The 20,990-nt window shown below is 42.8% G+C and overlaps 1 protein-coding gene across 3 annotated transcripts in view; it reads left to right on the top strand.

The window, feature by feature from the left end:
- Positions 1 to 1,045, top strand: part of MAEL (maelstrom spermatogenic transposon silencer) — a 33,803-nt gene extending 32,758 nt beyond the window's left edge. For all 3 annotated transcript variants that reach the window (XM_089299640.1, XM_002715789.5, XM_089299641.1), the window contains one exon: positions 612 to 1,045. In XM_089299640.1, the coding sequence (XP_089155766.1) occupies positions 612 to 799 (188 nt within the window). In that variant the 3' untranslated portion in view covers positions 800 to 1,045. The remainder of the gene's footprint in view (positions 1 to 611) is intronic.
- The last annotated feature ends 19,945 nt before the right edge of the window (positions 1,046 to 20,990 follow it).

Genomic DNA, 20,990 nt, shown 5'->3' with positions numbered 1-20,990 from the left:
GATGATATCTTTTAGGAAATAAACTTTCAAAGCGAGTGGTATGAGATTTCAAATGGTACCTGAAGACTTCAGTTGATGTTTCCTGGTCTGGGGCAGGTACTTGGCACGATGGCTTAAGTTGCTGCCTGGGATACCTGCATCCCATACTGAGAGTGCCTAGTTTCAGTCAAGGCTGCTGCTCTTCAAATCCAGTTCGCTGCTAATGCACATCCTCCAAGTAGCAAAGGGTGGGTGAAGTACTTGAGTCCCTGCCACCCATGTCGGATACCTGGATTGAGTTCCAGGCTCCTGACTTTGACCTAACTCAGTGCTGGTTATTGCAAGCATTTGGGAAGTCAATCAGAGATGGGGAGATTCTCTCTCTCTCCCTCCTTCCCTCCCTCTCTTCCTCCCTCTCTCTCTCCCTCTCTCTCTGCCCCTCAAATAAAATAAAAATAAATTTAAAAAAAATTAGTTTCTTAGCTAAAAAACAAAAGGAAACATTTTTGTCCAACTTGACCTTTACTTCTCTCCTATTCATGATTCATATGATTATGGCCAGTTAATGATGAAGTGTCTCCACAATAAAATCATAAAGTTTCTAAACTTCTCTTATATTTTCAATTCCATAGGTGATTACCCATCTGGGGTGAAGATTTCTGGCCAAAACAGCAGCGTTCGGGGAAGAGGGATTACCCGCTTGCTAGAGAGCATTTCCAATTCCTCCAGCAATATCAACAAATTCTCCAACTGTGAGACTTCACTCTCACCTTACATGTCCCAAAAAGATGGGTACAAATCTTTCTCTTCCTTTTCATAATGATGGTACTTTTTTCAATTTCTAGAAAAATAACAGGCCCAACTTCCCCTTCTGACTACAGTCATATTAAACATCACATCAATGATGAATGGAACTACTGTGAAAACTATATAATCTGTAAAGGAAACACTGTTTCATAGATTAAAAGTAATTGTGGTTAGAGAAGATCTTGGTATTTTTGTTTTCTTGAGGGCTTGTTCTGCTTCCTGACTGTATGATGAGTATGCCATTAAAGTTTTGAGTCCCTTATAAAACTGTTATTTTCAGAGTTGTGCTTTTGAAAATGTTATATTAGTAATTTTCCCATCTAAAGTAAATGTATTGACTGTCTCCTAGGAAAGTTATAAAACATTGTTAATCTGCTTCCTCCCATTATGATACATGAACCTTACACTAAAGGCCCATACATTGTTTTTGTTGCTAATAACCAAGAAAGTTAGTCTTTATAAAAAAAAAATTTTTTTGCTACTTTAAAAATCCTTGAAATAAACTTATTACTTTGGCAAAAGGAGTAATTCGAAAGGTGAGAAGCCAAAGTCAAAAAAAGTTATGTGTTTTACCTCAAATCATAAGGCTAGATGGTAACCAAATTCCAGGTACATTGGACCACAAAGCACTTAGACCAAGTAGATATATGGAGTTGGGTATTGACCCTATGCATTCCTGCTGTTAACCAGCTCGTGTTCTGGGGGGAGGAAAACAGATAGTAACCTCTTTACATACAAACAGGAACACATGTGGCAGCAGCAGAGACAGCATTCTGTTTGAGCTCTGTCCAACTAAAACCTTCGTCCTGATTACGAAGAAGCACCTGTCTGTCATGGGAATCTGGTGTTTCTTAGCCATATTATTGTTTTCTAACTATTGAGTATCTACTTCATGGACATTATATATTTTTTAAAAATGGATTTATTTATTTGAAAGGCAGAGTTAGAATGAGAGAGAGAGAAAGGCTCCATCCACTGATTCACTCCCCAAATGTCTGTGGGATGTTCCAGGCTGAAGCTAGGAAGCAGCCCATGCAGGTCTCCCACATGGATGACAGGGGCCCAAGGACTTGAGCCATCTGCTGTTGCTTTCCCAGGCACATTAGCAGGGAACTAGATTACAGGTGGAGCACTCACGGGATGCCAGCATCACAGACAGTGGCTTAACCTGCTGTGCCCCAATGCTGGCCCCTGCAGCAGCTCTGTATGATACCTTGTGAAATCCTTATCACCGCTCTGAAGAAGGAAGAGATATACAGACCAAAAATAAATAAATCAAGGACTCAGATCACAAAGCTACTGATTAAAGTCACAATTATTCTGAAGCAGGTCTCTTGTGCACACACAGACTATGTTCCTAATGCACCACGCTGCTCTGCCTCTCCCTTTCATCAATTTCTGATACTAGATCTCTGAATAAGAGACAACTCATGGGCTGTAAGTTTGTTTATTTTCAAATAGGCTTTTCTTAATCTCATTTCCGAGCTTTGAAGCCGTTTTATCCTCCTGAAATATTAGCACGTTAATCTTTGGGTTGGCTGAGAAAAAGGAAGACAGGCCTAAAGTTATAATTCATACCCATGGCTTCAGATACCTGTCTTGTTCTGTGTCATCTGATTTTGATCCTCTGTTTTCAAGTTATGTTTAAAATTTTAATAATACTGTAGTTGGATGTCTGAGGTGTAGGTCTAAACGGAAGGAAAGGAAATGAAAATTTCAGTAGTCTCCATGGATTTATTAGAATGACTTATCTTTCCTTTTAGAGATAATAATCCCTAAACCATATTAATATAATTCAGATTCTGTCTCAAATTATTTTGGCATTGAATTGAAAATATTAATTACCCTTCAAGAAGACTTTATGAGTGATTGGGATGCTCATTGATATCGTTGTTGACTATAATTTCTGTTCCCTCTAACTCCCTCTTATAAAAGCTGTAGTCAGAAGCAGTGAAAGTTGTACAGTAATGCCGTACTGAATGCTGGTTTAGGTTTAGGACATACCTCCTTTGCTCAGTGGAAAATTTTGAGGTGCTTATATTTTTGTGAATGAGAAAACGTTCAGTAAACATTAGAATGAATAATTGGTATTGCAGGTGATGGAGAAGGGATGCCATAGTTTCAAAAGTATCTCATCAGGGAAAGTATTCCCTGAGAAAAGGAGACCAGGTGGACTCCATTCTCATTCTGATAAAAAATAAGAAGTTAATTTTATTCGTCCAATGAATATGTTTTAAGGATCTGTTAAATGCTGGGTTAAAATACTAAGATGAATAAAGATGGGGTTCCTGACCTCAAAGAAATAAAATTATGGGGGTAATAAACAAGCATGTGTCTAATAAAACGTGTTCTTAAACATAAAGAGACACACTCAGATCAATGGAATAGAATTGAGACTCCATAAATAAAGTCATGTTGATTTTTGACAGGGGTGCCAAAACCATAAAAGGGGTAAAAGAACAGTCTTTTCAACAAAGGTGTTAGTATGACTGGATATCCACATAAAAGAAAAAGAATTTGGACCCGCTACAGTTTGAATGATGGTATTCCCTCCCACTCATATTAAAAGTTAGACCCAAAGTGCAGCAGTACTAAGTGTGGCTCTGAGGACGTGACTAAGTGATGAGGCAGCGCACCCCTTCCAGGAAGGCTTGCGGTTGAAGGGGTGTTCGCTTGCCCTTCCATCCCTTCCACCATGTGAGGGCACAGCATGCCATCTCTGAAGAATACAGCACTTTGATCTTGGGCTTCCCGTCCTCCAGGACCATGAGAAATAAAAGTTCTATTCCTTATACATTGTCCAGTCAGGTTTCTTGCTGTAGCAGCACAAACTTACTACAGGTCCCTACCTCGTACGATAAACAAAATCAATTCAAATGGATCAAAGACCTAAAGGAAAGAACCAAAACTATACAATTTTAAAAAAAAGTCTTTGCGACCTAGGATTAGGTCCTGAAAGCATGAACAAAACAAGGATAGATAAATTAGAATTCATCAGAATTAAGTCCAAAAGAAAAGTGTCTTTCTGCATTAAGAGAACACTGTCAGGGCCAGCGTTTTGGCATAGTGGGTAAAGCCACCACCTGTAGTGCCAGCATCCCATATGGGTGCCGGTTCAAGTCCCGCTGCTCCACTTCCGATCCAGCTCTCTGCTATGACCTGGGAAAGCAGCAGAAGATGGCCCACATCCTTGGGCCCCCGCATCTGCCTGGGAGATCCAGAAGAGGCTCCTGGCTTCATATCAACGCAGCTCTGGCTGTTGCAGTCCTTTGGGGAGTGAACCAGTGGATTGAAGACCTGTGTGTGTGTAAAAGAACTCTGAAAATGCAACAATGGAAAGAATTCAGTTTTAAGATGTGCAAAGGATTTTAATGGATATTTCTCCCAGGGAAAATAACAAATGGTCAATAAACATACGAAAACATGCTTCACATCCTTGCCATTAGCAAATGCAAATCAAGATCACAAAGATACTACTTGCCACCAAGTAGTGTGACTGTCATCAAAAAAAATGGAAAATAAGTATTGGTAGGATGTGGGAAAGTTGGAACCCTCCATACATTGCTGGCAGGAATGTAAAATTGCACAGCTGCTGGGGAAAACAAATTGGCAGTTCCTCAAAAAGTTAAACAGTTACCATAGGATCCAACAATCCTATTCCTAGGTTTATACATAAGAGAATGGAAAACACGTTCCTACAGAAACTTGCACACAAACGTTCACAGAAGCGTTATTTGTAAAAGTCTCCAAATGTCCATCAACAGATGGGTAAACAAAATGTGATACATCCACATAGTGGAGTAGTATTCAGTCATCAAAAGGATTGAAGTGCTGAAGCCTATACCACAACAGGGCTGAACCTTGAAAGTGTTTCATAAATGAAAGAAGCCAGACATGCAAGGCTACATATTAAATGATTCCATTTGTATGTGACATGTCCAGAAAAGACAGCAGGGACGGTAGATGAGCAGTTACCAGTTAGTCAGGATGGGGTGTTGGAGGATTAACTGGGTACAGGCTGCCTTTTTTAAGTATGATGGAAATACCCTGGAACTAGTGATGATTTTAAAACCTTGTGAATATGTTAAAAACCACTATGTTGTATACTTAGAGGTATATGCAAGGTGTCTGGCGCATAACAAATCTTCCCAGGCAGACGAATCAATTAGTTCACAGGCTTTTATTAGGATTCCGCTCCCGGGCAAGGTTCCCCGGTCCCAACAGAGCAACAGAGCGGGGGCCGGGGAAGTCGCACGTCAGAGATTGGGAGAGCTCGTTTTATAGATCCAGGGCCTGGGGGTTAAAGGTTGAGGCAGGTCTGATCCTCATTGGTTGACCTTTAGGCACCCATAGGGACCTTGACAAGGACTTTTCTTCCCTGGAAGTATAGGCCTTCCTTCCATGCGGATCCCAAGGCTACCAGTATACACTACCGAAAGGTAAATTTTATGGTGTGTGAATTATTTCTCAACAACAAAAATGCCATGAAGTAGTAGACAAATGGATGACTGACTTTTTTTATGGAGAGAGAAAATAAGGTTAGTCTGGGATAATTTCATATAAAGATGTGTTGGGCCATAAAGAGAAAATTTAAAAATAGACTAAATGGGGAAAAGGAAATTAACAGAATTTGCTAATGTGTAGGTATTTGAAATGAAATGGAGCAATGAAGCAGTTTTTCTTGGGAACCAGTGCTATGGCATAGTAGATTAAGCCTCTGTCTCTGGAGCCGGCATTCCATATGGGCGCTGGTTCGAGTCCAGCTACTCCATTTCCAATCCAATTCCCTGCTGATGGCCTGGCGAAGCAGTGGAAGATGGTCCAGATGCTTGGGCCCCTCCATCCACATGGGAGACCTGGAAGAAGCTCCTGGCCTCGGATTGACCCAGCTCCAGCTGTTGCAGCCATTTGGAAAGTGAACCAGTCAGTGGAAGACCTCTGTCTATAACTCTGCCTCTCAAATAAACCTTCAAAAATTTTTTTCATGATTTGAACATGGGATCCTCATGAGGGAGAGGTGGAAAAGCAGATAGTTATAGCATGCCAAGTAGTTTGCTGTTGTGCTGATGGAAAGAAACCTGGAACCTGGCTTTCAGGATACAGTGCTAAGCACCTGTCTACCTCAACTCCCAGAAATACTGAAGGTGATGGTAGAGGCCACATTTTAAAAATGAAGGGTCAGGCATTTGACACAGCAGTTATGTCACAACTTGGAATGCCTGCATTCCATGTTGGAGTGCCTGAGTTTGGGTGTCAGCCCTGATTCTGATTCCAGCTTCCTACTTAATGTATACCCTGGGAGGCAGCAGATGATGGCTCAAATACTTGGATCCCTGCCACCCAAGGGAGACCCAGATGGAGTTCTGTCTCCTAACTTCAGCCTGGCTCCTAGCCCTGGATTTTGCAGTCACTTGAGGAATGAACCAGTGGATGTCCCTCTGTGCCTCTGCCTTAAAAATAAGTAAATAATTTTAAAACAAATTTAGAATTGAGGAATTGCTAAAAGAAAAGGCCCACTGTAGGCCAATTAGCATAAATAAGATTAAAAACAACACCAAGACCTATTGTCTCAAGCTTTGTCCTATTAAGTATAAAGAGAAGATCTTAAAAGATCCTGAAAATTATTAAAGGCAGGAAAAAATTATCTGCAAAGTAAGATAATCAGACTTTTTTTCAAACAAATTTTTTTTTTATTTGAGAGGCAGAGTTACAATGAGAAGCAGAGACAGACAGAAAGGTCTTCATCCACTCATTCACTCCCCAAAAGGCAGCAACGGCTGGAGCTAAGCTGATCTGAAACCAGGAGCCAGGAGCTGCTTCTGTGTCTCCCACACGGATGCAGGGGCCTAAGCACTTGGGCCATTTTCTTCTGCTTTCCCAGGCAGAGAGCCAGATCAGAAGAGGAACAGCTGGGACTAGAACCGGCACCTGTATGAGATGCCTGTATAGCAGGCGAGGGATTAACCTGTGCCACAGCACTGGCTCCCGAGAATCACAATTCTTGTAAGTACTTCTGGTTGCAAGAAAACAACGAAGCCATATCTTCAAAATATTTAAGGAATTTAGAAGGCTACGGGCATGCCTTGGAGTTATTACATGTTCAATTCCAAACCACTGCAATAAAGCAAGTAGCACAATAAAGCAAGTTACACATTTTTTAGTTTCCTGTGATCTATAAAAGGTTAATTCTATAGTCTATTAAGTGCAATAGCATTATAAGAAAACAATGCATTATTTAGGAATACTTCATTGCTAAAACCCACCAATGATCATCTGAGACTTTGGTGAGTCCTAATATTTTTTCTGGTAAAGGTCTAGCCTTGATTTGATGGCTGTCTACTGATCAGAGTGTTGGTTGAGGTGGTTGTGAAAGTTTCTTAAAATAAGACAACAATGGGGACTGGCACCGTGGCTGGGGCCGGCGCTGTGGCTCACTCGGTTGATCCTCCGTTTGCGGCACCGACATCCCGTATGGGCGCTAGGTTCTAGTCCCAGTTGCTCCTCTTCCAGTCCAGCTCTCTGCTGCGGCCTGGGAGTGCAGTGGAGGATGGCCCAGGTGCTTGGGCCCCTGCACCTGCATGGGAGACCAGGAGGAGGCGCCTGGCTCCTGGCTTCTAATTGGCACAGCGCTGGCCGTGGCAGCCGTTGGGGAGTGAACCAACGAAAGGAAGACCTTTCTCTCTGTCTCTCTGTGTCTCTCACTGTCTATAACGCTACCTGTCAAATTAAAAAAAAAAAAAAAATAAGACAACAATGAAGTTTGCCCCATCAATTGACTTTTCCTTTCACAGATTCTTCATAGCATGTGATACTGTTTGTTAGCATCTTACCCACAGCACTCCAGTCTCTGCTGCTACTTTATCAATTTAGTTTATGAAATATCCTGAATCTTTTATTGTCATCTCAACAGTGCTCATAGCATCTTCACCAGGAGTAGATTCCATCTCAAGAACACTATTTTTGTTCATCCGGAAGAATCAACTCCTAACCTACTGAAGTTGTATCGTGAGATTGCAGCAATGCAGTCACATCTTTGGTTTCACTTTTAGTTCTCTTGCTGTTCCCACCACATCTGCTGTTACCTCCTCACTGGGTAAGCCTCACGAAGAAAGTAGGAGTCAAGGGAAGGTTTGACAAAGGTGAGACTTCACACATAACTATCCGGGAAGACAGTGTTCCCAGCACAGTGAATGTATCGGGCGTGGCTGGTGATATTCAAGGGGGTCTGCATGCTCACTTGTACCTAGAGAATGAAGGACAGGTGTGGCAGAAGAGTGGTCAGACTGCTTTAAAGCAATGAGAACCATCAGATCATGAAGCTCATTATAGGGCATAGTAAAGTCCTTGGCTTTTACTCAGCGGAATGGGAGCCATTATATGGTTTTGATCAGAGTGATGACATGAAATGAATTAAGTTTCAATTGGATCACCCTGGCTGCTGTGTTGAGAAGAGATTGCAGAAAGAGAGGGGCAGAAGCAAGTACAGCAGTTAGGAGACTTGCATTCATCTGGGTAAGATAAGATGGTGGTGACACTGGAGAGGAGTACTTGGAGTCTTAGCATATTCTGAAAGAAGAGTCAACATTATTTCCTGATGGATTGGATATGGGATATGAGTCAAGGATGACATTTTTTGCTTCATAAACTGGAAGGATAAATTGCCATCAACTGAGATGGGGAAGGTGTTGGTAGAACAGTTTTGGAGGAAATATCTGAGTTTAGTTTCGCTACATTTAGTTAGCGTGTCTTTTAGGCATCTGAATGGTGATAGCACAGAGGCTGTTGAATATGCCATGCTATTCTGGAGTTTGGGAGAGAGGTCCAGCATAGGGTGAACCACAACATGATCACCAAAGTAGTGAGTGTAGACAAACAAATGACCAAGGGCTGTGCCCTGCGCCACTCCAGCATTAAGGAGGTTCAGGGCAAAGAATAGGAATCGCCAAAGCAGACTAAGAAGGGACAAGGAAGAGGGAAACCGAATGTGGTGTTCTGGAAGTAAGTGAGTGCATGAAAGGGGAAAGTGGTCATTTGCATAGAGTGCTACCTGTTGGTCCAGTAAAATGAGGACAGAGTCACCAATGTTGAGTTCTCTCCATGACCTCGCCAAGGGCAGTTCTTGCAGAGTGACAGGGTGAAGCTTGACTGGACTTCACTTATTGTTCACAGAGAGTATGAACAATTTCTTGGAGGAATTTTGCTGCAAGAGGAATGAAAAAAGTGGGGTAATAGCAGGCAAGGAAAGTGGTGGTGTGATGGCGTACCACTAGAAATGATCCCTAGAGAGGAAGTTACTAGAGAGAGGTTACTGTTGGCAAGACTTCCGGGAGTTCCATCATCTGAGATGGAGGATGAGGAGGGGCTCATGGACTGAGAAAGTTATGAAGTCATTTTCTAGAAAATCAGGAGAGTGAGGACTGGATGTGTGTAGTATGATATCCTGCAGTGTGAAAGGCATACACATAGGACGGACAGTCAATGACTTGTCAACGTGGTCTTAACGTTTTATCCGGCCACTTAGGTGCAGAGTTGAGGGAGAGCTGGATGCTCCAGCTTTGCGGTTTTGCTGAGAAGGAGATTCGCAAGCTAAGGTCAGTGTTATGTGCAAGGGAATGATTACGGTGATTTTTAATGAAACTTCAGCTGAGTGACGGTGAATGGTCAATGAGTTGGAGGTGAGATTGAAGTGGAAATGGGGTTTTGTGGAACCAGGGGGAGTGAGCTGGAAGAGGAAGGAGATGGTCATCAGAAGATGAAATGGGTGAAGTTCAGCTTTTAGGAGTTAGTTACTGATCGTGACAGAAGCTAGGGACTGTGCTGGGGATGAGCTCCCGAGGGAGGTGCAGAGCAGGATCCCTGTGCAAGAGAAGTTTAAGGAACTGAGAGGCCCGCATGTTGAAAGAATCACCTCCACGTGTCTTGAAATTGCCAGTAACTAGGACATGGAGAGAATTGGAGAGAGTGGAAGTAAATCAGGAGCCAAAATTGAGCAGTGAAGAGGGTGCCTTAACCCTAGGGTTTGTAGATGACGTCAGAATGACAGGAGGTGGGTGATGTCATCCGTGACCTGAAAAATCAAAGCTTGGGGCCTTAGGAAGAAGGAAGGGAGGAAGTGGCAGTGAGGAACACAGACAGTGCCCTGCCTCTGGTCCTGGCGATAAGCGGTATCAGAGAGAAACCTGGCCAGCATCCAGAAAGCTGCAGAGGGGACTGCTCTCAGGCGAGAGCCAGATTGCAGTGAGAGCAAGATGGTGAAGGGATCCCTCAGAAAAAAAAGGGAAAATAAACCAGTTTTGCTGATAATGAACTGTAAATTCCAAGGGATGTGGTAGAAGGGTTCAGACACTAGAAGAGAGTGGTAGAAGGGGCAGAGATAGGGATGCACAGAACCTGCGGGAGATTTAAATGGTAACTGACATAAACAAGAATAAAAGGCCCAGGAATGTTGGTCCTGCTGGACTCAAAGCAGATCCTGGTGCTGAGGCTATGATTGTTCAATGAGAAGTGGGTTTCTGTGACTCCTCACTCATGAGGATAGATAGAGTTAAAAATGCCAAGGAGGTGGGGGCAGGCCAGAGCTGTGGCGTAGGGGTTGAAGCCACTGCCTGCAGTACCGCCATCCCATATGGGCGCCGTTTCAAGTCCCTGCTGCACCGCTTCCGATCCAGCTCTCTGCTATAACCTGGGAAGGCAGTGGAAGATGGCCAAGGTCCTTGGGCCCCTGCACCCGCGTGAGAGACCCAGAGGAAGTTCCTGGCTCCTGGCTTCGGATTGGCTCAGCTCTGGGGAGTGAACCAGTAGATGGAAGATGTCTCTCTCTGCCTTTCCCTCTCTCTCTAACTCTCTCAAATAAATAAAGAAATCTTAAAAAAAAAAAAAAAAAAAGGCTATGGGGAGTATGCTCCTAGGCCCAGTGCACTGGTTTATGTTAGAGCCCTATTGAGGGAGGGGGATTTAGTTCTCCAAGATTCCTCTAGATTAAAAGCAAGCAGTAAACTCATTCAGCATGTGAGGTCCAGAAGAAGGTGACACAGTCCGAGTGGGATTAACAGATTGAGAATTATCCACCCAAGGACTGCTGTGCTGCATTGGCAGATGTGGAGCGTGGAACAGCTGTGCATGAACTGTTTCAAAGACTCACAAAGAGCAAGTAATGACTGTTTGGATGCATAGGCACACTTGAAAACACAAATATGCAACTTCTGGAAGTGAAAAAATATATATAATTGTTGAAGTGAAAAAAATCAACAATTGCAGCTAAAAAGAAATTTACTGACTTGAAAGACAATTCTGAAGGCATTACCTCAACTGTAGAAAAGAGAGAAAATGGAATGGAAAATAAGACAGAGATAATAAAATACATGGAATAGGGGCCGGTCCTGTCGCATAGCAGGTAAAGCTGCCGTCTGCAGTGCTGGCATCCCATATGGGCACAGGTTCAAGTCCTGGCTGTTCCACTTCTGATCCAGCTCTCTGCTATGGCCTGGGAAAGCAGTAGAAGATGGCCCAAGTCCTTGGGTCCATGTACCCGAGTGGGAGACCTGGAAGAAACTCCTGGCTTTGGATCAGTCCAGCTCCAGCCGTTGTGGCCATCTGGGGAGTGAACCAGTGGATGGAAGACCTCTCTCTCTCTCTCTCTCTCTCTCTCTCTCTCTCTCTCTGTAACTGTTTCAAATAAAAACATTTATCTAAAAAAAAAAAAGTAGAATGATGAGAAGGCCTAACTTTGCCTAACTGGAATCCTCTCCCAACCCCAGAAAATTGGATGAGAGGCAAAAAAGAGATAATGGCTGAAAAATTTAAGATGAAAGACAAATCCGCAGGATAAATAACAAAAAAGCTATCATAGACTTATCAAAGGGAAAATTCGAGGATACCATGGTAGCCCTTGGCAGCAGCCAGAGGCATATTGCTACACATGACAATGATGGCCAACTTCCAACAGCAGCAGTGGCAGCCAGAAGATGTGAGAATAATCTCCAAATGCCTGGTAGGGAATAATTCTCAAACTAGATCTGTGTACCCAGTTAAACTATCTTTGAAGCAGAAGAATACAATATATGTGTATGTGTATAAATTTAAAAACAGAAGAAGTTTCAAACCACCACAAGCTGGCAGTGAAGGACTTCTGAAAGTATTATCCCAGAAGGGTAGTCTGAGATGCATGATGATAAGAAAAGGATGTAAAATGGCAAACAGTTATCTAAATAGACAAATGTTATTTGTATAAAAATATAATAATTATGCTATTTATGATGTTATAAAACCAAAATAACGGCTATTTAAGACTACTTCAAAAAATTCATGGGAAATGGAATTTAAAGATAAGTTTATTGGTGCTGGTGTTGTGGCCTGCGACACCAGCATCCCATATGGGCATCAGTTCAAGTCCTGACTGTTCCACTTCCAATCCAGCTCCCTGCTAATGCACCTGGGAAAGCAGTGGAGGATGGCCCAAGTGTTTGGACCCCTGCACCGGTGTGGGAGACCCAGAAGAAGCTCCTGGCTCCTGGCTTCAGCCTGGCCCAGCTCTGATCATTGCAGCCATTTAGAGAGTGAACCAGCAGATGGAAGATCTCTCTCTCTCTCTCTCTCTCTCTCTCTGTCTCTCTCTCTCTCTCTGTAACTCTGTCTCCCAAATAATAATTTTTTTTAAAAAGTTTATTTTGGTGTAAAAAGTTATGAAATCCATTTATAAGGGATTTTCAACAGATTGTGAAATTGCATATTATGAAAAACTATGCTTAGATTTCAAAACTGCACCAAAATAAGGTTATCTTTTAAAAAAAATTATTAGCAGGGGCCGGCGCTGTGGCACAGCAGGTTAAAGCCTTGGCCTAAAGCACCAGCATCCCATGTGGGCACCAGTTCAAGTCCCAGCTGCTCCTCTTCCAATCCAGCTCTCTGCTATGGCCTGGGAAGGCAGTGGAAGATGGCCCAAGTCCTTGGGCCCCTGCACCTGCGTGGGAGACCAGGAAGAAGCTCCTGGCTCCTGGCTTCGGATCAGCACAGCTCCGGCCGTTGCAGCCATCTGGGGAGTGAACCAGTGGAAGGAAGACCTCTCTTTCTGTCTCTCTCTCTCTAACTCTTTCAAATAAATAAAATAAATATTTTTTTAAAAAAAATTATTAACACAAGCTCCCTTCTGCTGGTTTACTCTCTAAAAGTCCACAATACCTGGGACTGATCAGGAGCCAGAGCCAGGACTGCAATCCAGGAACCCAATTACGTGACTCATTTCCACTACCTCCAAGGGTCTGCAGTGGCAGAGAGCTAGAATCAGGAACCAGAACTGGGCACTAACCCCAGGAACTGCAGTGTGGGATGTGAAAGGATGAAAATTAAGCAACTGAATACCCAACCTTATAAGTTTAGAAAAGAATAAAAAGGAGCCGGCGCTGTGGTGCAGTGGGTTAACGCCCTGGCCTGAAGTGCCGGCATCACATATGGGCGCTGGTTCTAGTCCGGAGAGGCTGCTCCTCTTCCAATCCAGCTCTCTGCTATGGTCTGGGAAAGCAGTAGAGGATGGCCCAAGTACTTAGGCCCCTGCTCCCGCGTAGGAGACCCGGAAGAAGCTCCTGGCTCCTGGCTTCAGATCGGCACAGCTCCAGCCATTGTGGCCATCTGGGGAGTGAACCAGTGGAAGGAAGACCTTTCTCTCTCTCACTCTCTGCCTCTCCTATCTCTGTGTAACTCTTTCAAATAAATAAATAAATTTTAAAAAAAGAATAAAAAATAAATCCTTGGAAAACAAGAAGGTGATAATAAAGAATAAGCATCAATTAAATGTAGGAAGATATATACAGTACTGAAGTCTGACAGAGCCCAAGTTGGCTCTTTGAAAGCCTCTTCTGAAATAATAAAACCCTGGTGAGATGAACCAAGTTGAAAAGTGAGAAGGCACAAACAGCATCAAGAATGTAAGGGGAATATAAGAGCAGGATAGCAGGAGTTAAAGGGATGAAACAATACTAGGAACATTTCATACCAATAAATTTGAAACCTTAGGTGATTTGGAAATAAATTCCTAGAAAAATATAATTTACTAGAAGTACCTAAAGAAGAAATAGAAAGCCTACATTTCCAGGACAGAGAAATTAAGTAATAACATAAAATATTCTAAAGAATAAAATACCTGGGCCATACAGTTTTTGTTTTAAAAATTTATTTATTATTGGAAAGGCAGAATTAGAGAGAGGCAGAGGCAAAAGTAGAGAGAGAGGTCTTCCATCCACTGGTTCACTCTCCAAACGGCCACAGTGGCCAGGGCTGTGCTGATCCGAAGCTACACCACAGTGCCGGCCCCAGGGCCATACAGTTTTACAGGTGAAGTCTAAACTTTTGAGGAACATATGCATGTATCATTCCAATGTATAAGAAGTAGCTAGTAGTCTGTATCTAAATGGAGTTTATTTAGGGAGAGTGTCGCTCCCCCATTCGCGGAGGAACGACACTGGACCCTGCGCTGTTCTTTTGTCTGCTCAGCCCTTCCCGGGTTTGCTGCTGGTCCTTCCCGGGTTGGCTGCCGACCCCTCCACCTCCGTGGAAGGGTGGTTCCCCCTGCCACTTTCCCCGCTTCCTCGGAGGAGCGGCACACCGCCGGCCGGCTCTCTCGGGGGCTGCACAAGTGCTCCTCCAGATGTTCCCTGTGCATGTTGTCTCTCTCCTCCTTTATAGTCCTCTTCCACCAATCCCAACTCTGCTACCCACACGCCGAGCACGCTGCTCTCCTCCAATCAGGAGCAGGATCAGCTCCTGAAGCTCATCAGTCAAATTGGCGAGAGGCAGCTGCGTAGAAGTTTACTCTTCCCCAGCGCCATATTGTGGGAGAGCAGATGCATAGAATAAGTCTTAATTCCAGTAACTTAGTCTAGTCTCAGTTGCTCCCCACAGGAGAGCAAGAGTGATTTAGCATTTTAAAAAATCTATACATGTTATCACATTAATAGAGTCAAAGGAGAAAACCACATTATATATATATATATGTGTATATGTATTTGTGTGTGTATATATATATATATATACATATATATATATTCATTGTCCTGATAAAAGATATCTACAAAAATTTAGCAGGAAATGTTATTCTCAAAGGAGAAAGTTTAATATATATAATTTGTTTTTAAAAGTTTGCTTATTTATTTGAGAGGTCGAGTTACAGACAGCGAGAGGGAGAGACACACAGAGAGAAAGGTCTTCCATCTGCTGCTTGCTGGTTCACTCCTGAAATGACCTCAGTGGCCAGAGCTGAGCTGATCCGAGGCCAGGAAGCCAGGGTGCAGGGGCCAAGCACTCAGGCCATCTTTCACTGCCTTCCAGGCCATAAGCAGAGAGCTAGATTGGAAGAGGAGCAGCTGGGACATGAACTGTCACCCAGATGGGATACTGGTGCAACAGGTAGGGGCTTAGCCTACTACATCACAGTGCCGGCCCCAAACCACATTATATTAAAATAGATGGAGAATGAAGCACTTGACAAAACTCAACACCTATTCATGATTAAAAAAAAATAAGCAAACCACAGAGAGATCCAGAGCTTCATTGTCCTGATAAAAGATATCTACAAAAATTCAATAGCAAATGTTATTCTCAAAGGAGAAACTTTAAAGCATTTCATTAAAATCTTCTGTTTTAAATGCTTCTGTTCGACATTGTACTGGAATTTGTAGCAAGTATAATATACAAGAAAAGGTAAAAGCATGATATTTGGAAATTAGAAAGTAAAGTTATCAGTATCTACAAATACTGTCATCTATATTAACATTCAAAAGAACCTGTAGATAATGATTTTATCTGTAAAATAAGCAGGCTCCAAGGTCAATATAAAAAATCCAATGCCTTTATTATACATCAGAAAACTCAATACAAAGATTAGTGCAAAAAAGTCAACTATATTTCTGTACATCAGCAACAGTTTAGAAAACATTTTGGAAAAGCATATTCATGATGGCAAAAACTATGAGGTAATTAGAAATAAACCTGACAAAATAGTGTAAGATCTCTATGTAGAAAATTATAAAATGTAGTGGAAAACACTAATAAAAACCTGAAAAAGTAAAGGTTCCTGTGTTTATAAATAGACTTTCTATTACAGAGACTTCAGTTCTGCCTGTGCTGGTTTGTAGATTCAAGCAATTCTCATCTAAATGCCAACCTTGTTTTTGTGGTATTTCACAAGCTAATTCTAGGAGGAATCCAGGTGAAGAAAAGCCGGGATTCTCTAATAGAAAACATGGTGAGGTGGAGGGAACTTGTCCTGTGGGGTCTCCAGTTTATTAGAAATCTTATAATGATAATTAAGATAGGTATGTACTTAAATTAATAATAGGCAAATCAACCAATGAAACAGAATGGAAAGATCCATGCATTTACAGAACCGTGCTATGTGACAGAGGCGACATTTCCAAACGAAGAGACGAATCAGAAAGTTGTCCCAGAATTGTTGCTAAATACAAACAAGGTGAAAAATTGAAATTGGACCCTTTTCCCACCCCAGTCACAGAAAAACAGTTCCACAGGGCTTAAGGGTTTAAATGTGAAAAGGAAACCTTTACAACTTTTAGAAGAAAATATAGAATAAAATCTTTCTGACTTCCAGGTTGTAAGGATTTTTTTTTAAGCACATAATACAGCAAGACTTGGCTACACTCATAAAAGAAACCACCGATATGTGTGTGATTGCACTGAATTGAAGACCTTCTGCTTATGAAAAGAAAGAACTAAAATGACCTGTGGAGAATGTGAAAAGACGGGCTACAAACCAGAAATTACAAGTGCACAGAATTCAAGATGGTAATTACCTCTGGAGAGTGGAGCAAGAAAGCAGAGAGGTATATGTATGAGGGGAAATAGGAGACTTGAAATGATTCATGAAAAATGGAATTAATTGCTAAAAATATAAAATACAACTTTATTTCTCAACACAGTCTCCATCAAGTTCAAGGCGCTTTTGTGAATGACGATGCCAGCCATTTAGTCAGTCCGTAAGGAATGTAACCACATCACACACAGTCTTTTTTACATCATTAACTCACTCACCCTTGAAAGATATCCTAAGCTTAAGAGACAAAAAGAAGTCAGAAGGAGCCAAATCCGAACTGCAAAGGTGGATGCCTAATGCTTTCCCATCAGAACGCTCACAAAATGGCCCTTGTTGGATGGGAGGATTGAGCAGGTGCACTGGGGCGGTGGTGTAATGTCTCTGGGATGCCATCCCAGGCATTTCCCTGCGGACACTTGTGGGGCTGACTTTCGCAAAAACTCCCTCCAAGTAAGCAAAGGTGAGCGTTGCCTGGCCTGCCAGAAAGGCGAGCCGAATGTCCTGCACATCCCAAAAAGCTGTTACCAAGACCCTCGCTTGGGATTGGTGCGCTTTTGCTTTGAATGGACCACATTGCTTTGATTGAGCTCTGCCTGACTGCAAAAGCCACATTCTGCCTCCTATTACAAGTATTTAAAGAAATTCCTTAAGGTCTTGATCCCACTTGCTTGAAATCCACTGAAAGTTCTGCTCTCGTGTGCAGCTGATGTGGGTTCAACTGCTGGCACCCATCAAGCAGTATTTGCTCCTCTCTGATTTTTCAGTCAGAATTGTGTAAGCTGAACCAATTGAGATGTCCATGGTGTTGGCTTTTGTCTCTGCTGTTAATCATTCCTCCTCTTCAATTAGGGGGCAGAATAATTAATTTTTCCCTGCAAATTGATGTGGATGGTTTGCTGGCTTCGTCTTCAACATCATCTCATGCTCTCTTCAAACATATCCATTTGTAAACTCCTGATTTCTCTCGGTCATGGTCCCCATAAATTTTGTGCAAAGACCAATTATTTAACCATTCTTTGACCCAAGCTTCACCATATATTTGATATTTTTCTTACTCCGATTTTAGCAATCATGTTGCTCTGATAGGAGGCTCTTTTCAAACTGATGTTTTATTCTTCCTGGTGCCTCCAGCTTGCTCCTGTTCAGGTGTGTTATAACAAGTCAGGATGGATTTATTTTGTTGCAAAGAAACCTTCAAAATCCATGCAAACTTTTTAAATAAAACATGTTTCCTATGAACATTTTGAAGACCCTTGCAGATAAAAAAATAATACATTTAAAAGAACAGTAAAGAAGGATTTCTAAAAAGACTTTTTGGTGGTTCAGCCAATAAAATAGTGAAATATAATTTCTTCCTCTTAAGTTATAATGCCATAATCTTTCTTTAAGATAGCTTCTAGTAGATGATACAGAAAGGGCTAGAGTTAATGAGCTGCTGAGGTTTCTCTATTTAGAATATAAAGGGCAAAGGGCTCTGTGTGGTTAGTCTGAATTGAAACTTTGTGTTCCTACTTAAGGAAGCAAAAACCCTGGAGCTCTCAATCCAGCCCCAGTAGGGTGCCACCTTGGGGTTTTGTTCACCCACCACATCACAGTGTGAGGAATCTAGAAAAGTCCATTTCCCCATTTGAGATGACAGACAGGGATGGCAATTTCAATAAATTTGGCTTCCCAGGAGCTGAGAGGCCAGGAACATCTACCATTTGTATTAGGATCTAAAAATAGTATGCATTTCCTAGCTCCTGCTGGCGCGCCATGGCGGTAAGCACAGCTACTTCAGCGCTGGAACAGGTCAGAGGAGGGTGACGAGCACTCCATGTTAACTAGCCACCTGAGACTCTTGACTTCGACCAGATGGTGTCAGCGCTCTTTTGGAACTCTTCAAATCTTCTGCTCCTGCTTTTAAACAAACAAAAAAACTTGTTAGAGACTAACATGACCCGAATTTGGAGATTAGAGCCCTCGTTCCAGTTTTATTGAAGTATATTTAAACAACATACAAATTCACACTCCTGCCTAACTTTTCACCAACCCTGTCTTTGTAGCCAAGCCCAATCTCATCTTTGCCTGTTTGGGGACACTTAACATTTCCCATCTTGTAGGAAAGCAGTATACATATATTTTGTCTCCCCAACTTAAAACCAAAAAGACATTCTTTTTCATTAGCATCACTAGTACTACTTAGAATGAGTACTGTATTTCTGTAGCTCAAAAACAATAGTAAGCCCTAGGCATGACACCATTGTCCCCACGCACTCAGCTCCGTCCCCCAATCAGTATGGGCAGTTTCACGGCTATCTTTGCAAAGTATTTCATACTCATCACACACACATCCCATACTCTTTGTCATCACTTTTTTTTTTTTTAAGATTTATTTATTTAAGTCAAAGTTACACAGAGAGAGAAGAGGCAGAGAGAGATCTTCCATCCACTGGTTCACTACCCAATTGACCGCAACAGCCAGAGTTCTGCCAATCCGAAGGCAGGAGCCAGGAGCTTCTTCCAGGTCTCCCGTGCGGGTGCAGGGACCCAAGGGCTTGGGCCATCTTCTTCTACTTTCCCAGGCCATAGCAGAGAGCTGGATTGGAAGTGGAGCAACTGAGACTCGAACTGGTGCCCCTACAGAATGCTGGCACTGCAGGCAGCAGCCTCACCCACTACGCCACAGCACAGGCCCCTGTCATCACTTTCAAAAAATATAAATGATGATATGGGGAAGGAAAAATTATCTTTCCTTCTTCTACCCATCTTAGGTTGAGGTCCTTTAACATATTAACAGGAGAAAAGCATATGAATTTATAACTACTTAACGGCATGGGAGACTTCATAAGGAAATGAAGACTCAAACAGCTATGCTGAGAAATTTTTCTACTTGGTGAAGAATGGATAATCATGGAGAAATATGATAGGGCAAAAAGGTATGATCTAATGTGATAAACTAGGGGAGGGGCTGGCGCTGTGACGTAGTGGGTAAAGTCGCCACCTGCAGTGCCAGCATCCCACATAGGCACCGGTTTGAGTCCTGGCTGCTCCACTTCCGATCCAGCTCTCTGCTATGACCTGGGAAAGCAGTAGAACATGGTCCAAGTCCTTGGGCCCCTGCACCCACATGGGAGACCTGGAAGACGCTCCTGGCTCCTGGTTTCTGATCGGCTCAGCTCCGGCTATTGAAGCCATCTGGGGAGTGAACCAGCAGATGGGAGACCTCTCTCTCAATCTCTCTTTCTCTCTCTCTCTCCTTCCCTCCCTCCCTGTAACTCTGCCTTTCAAATAAATAAATAAATCTTTAAAAAAAAGGGGAAACTTAGCAAAGCCTGTTTGTTCAGATTCTTCTTCTCATCTCTTGACCTTCAGAGGTAAGGAGGTTCCTTGCCTCTTGGTTTAGGAAGATGACATCTCACATTCTTAGGAGCTGCTGCAGTAGAAAGTCAAAAAATCCTTTCCAGGTTTTATGGCCTCCTTTAGGAGAGAGGGGTTGGAGGAAGGTCAGAGAGAGACCTCTCAATTTCCTTCTACTAAACATTCAATAGGCCAAGGCACCATATTTTAGAATAGTGTGTCCAGGACCCCATCAGTAATATATACTATATATTGTTCTGCACCTTGCTTTTCTTCATCTGATGTATCTGAGAGCTTATTCTGTATCGTCGTAGCTCCTTCTTTTTAACAAGTACGTGTGTTAACATGTACTTGAAGCAGCATAATGTCGGTGGATGTAACATATTCCTGTTCCTATTCCAGGGGACTTTAAAAATGCTTGTGGAATATGGAATTAAAAAAAAAAGTTTGTCTTGGTGCAAGAAAATTTTTGAAGTCCATGCGTAATTTTTCCTTTACAGGTATTTTCCATGAATTTTTATCTTTTTTTTTTTTTTTTTTGACAGGCAGAGTGGACAGTGAGAGAGAGAGACAGAGAGAAACGTCTTCCTTAGCCGTTGGTTCACCCTCCAATGGCCGGCGTGCTGCGGCCGGCGCACCGCGCTGATCCGATGGCAGGAGCCAGGTGCTTATCCTGATCTCCCATGGGGTGCAGGGCCCAAGGACTTGGGCCATCCTCCACTGCACTCCCTGGCCACAGCAGAGAGCTGGCCTGGAAGAGGGGCAACCGGGACAGAATCTGGCACCCCGACTGGGACTAGAACCCAGTGTGCTGGCGCCGCAAGGCAGAGGATTAGCCTAGTGAGCCGCGGCGCCGGCCTTTCCATGAATTTTTTGAAGTCTCCTTGTATGCACTGGTGGCTTATCGTTTGCTGTTACAAAAGCTGCAATGAGGGGCAAGTGCTTGGCCGAGCCATTAAGATGCCTGTGAAGAGACCCGGGTCTCACATCAGAATACCTGAATTCAATACCCAGCTGTGGCTCCTGACTATAATGCAGACTCCGG

Source organism: Oryctolagus cuniculus, chromosome 7, assembly GCF_051225735.1.
Source record: "Oryctolagus cuniculus isolate XC-2025 breed Fujian yellow rabbit chromosome 7, ASM5122573v1, whole genome shotgun sequence".
Classification (NCBI taxonomy): Eukaryota; Metazoa; Chordata; class Mammalia; order Lagomorpha; family Leporidae; genus Oryctolagus; species Oryctolagus cuniculus.
This window is presented reverse-complemented; position numbering and strand designations above follow the sequence as displayed.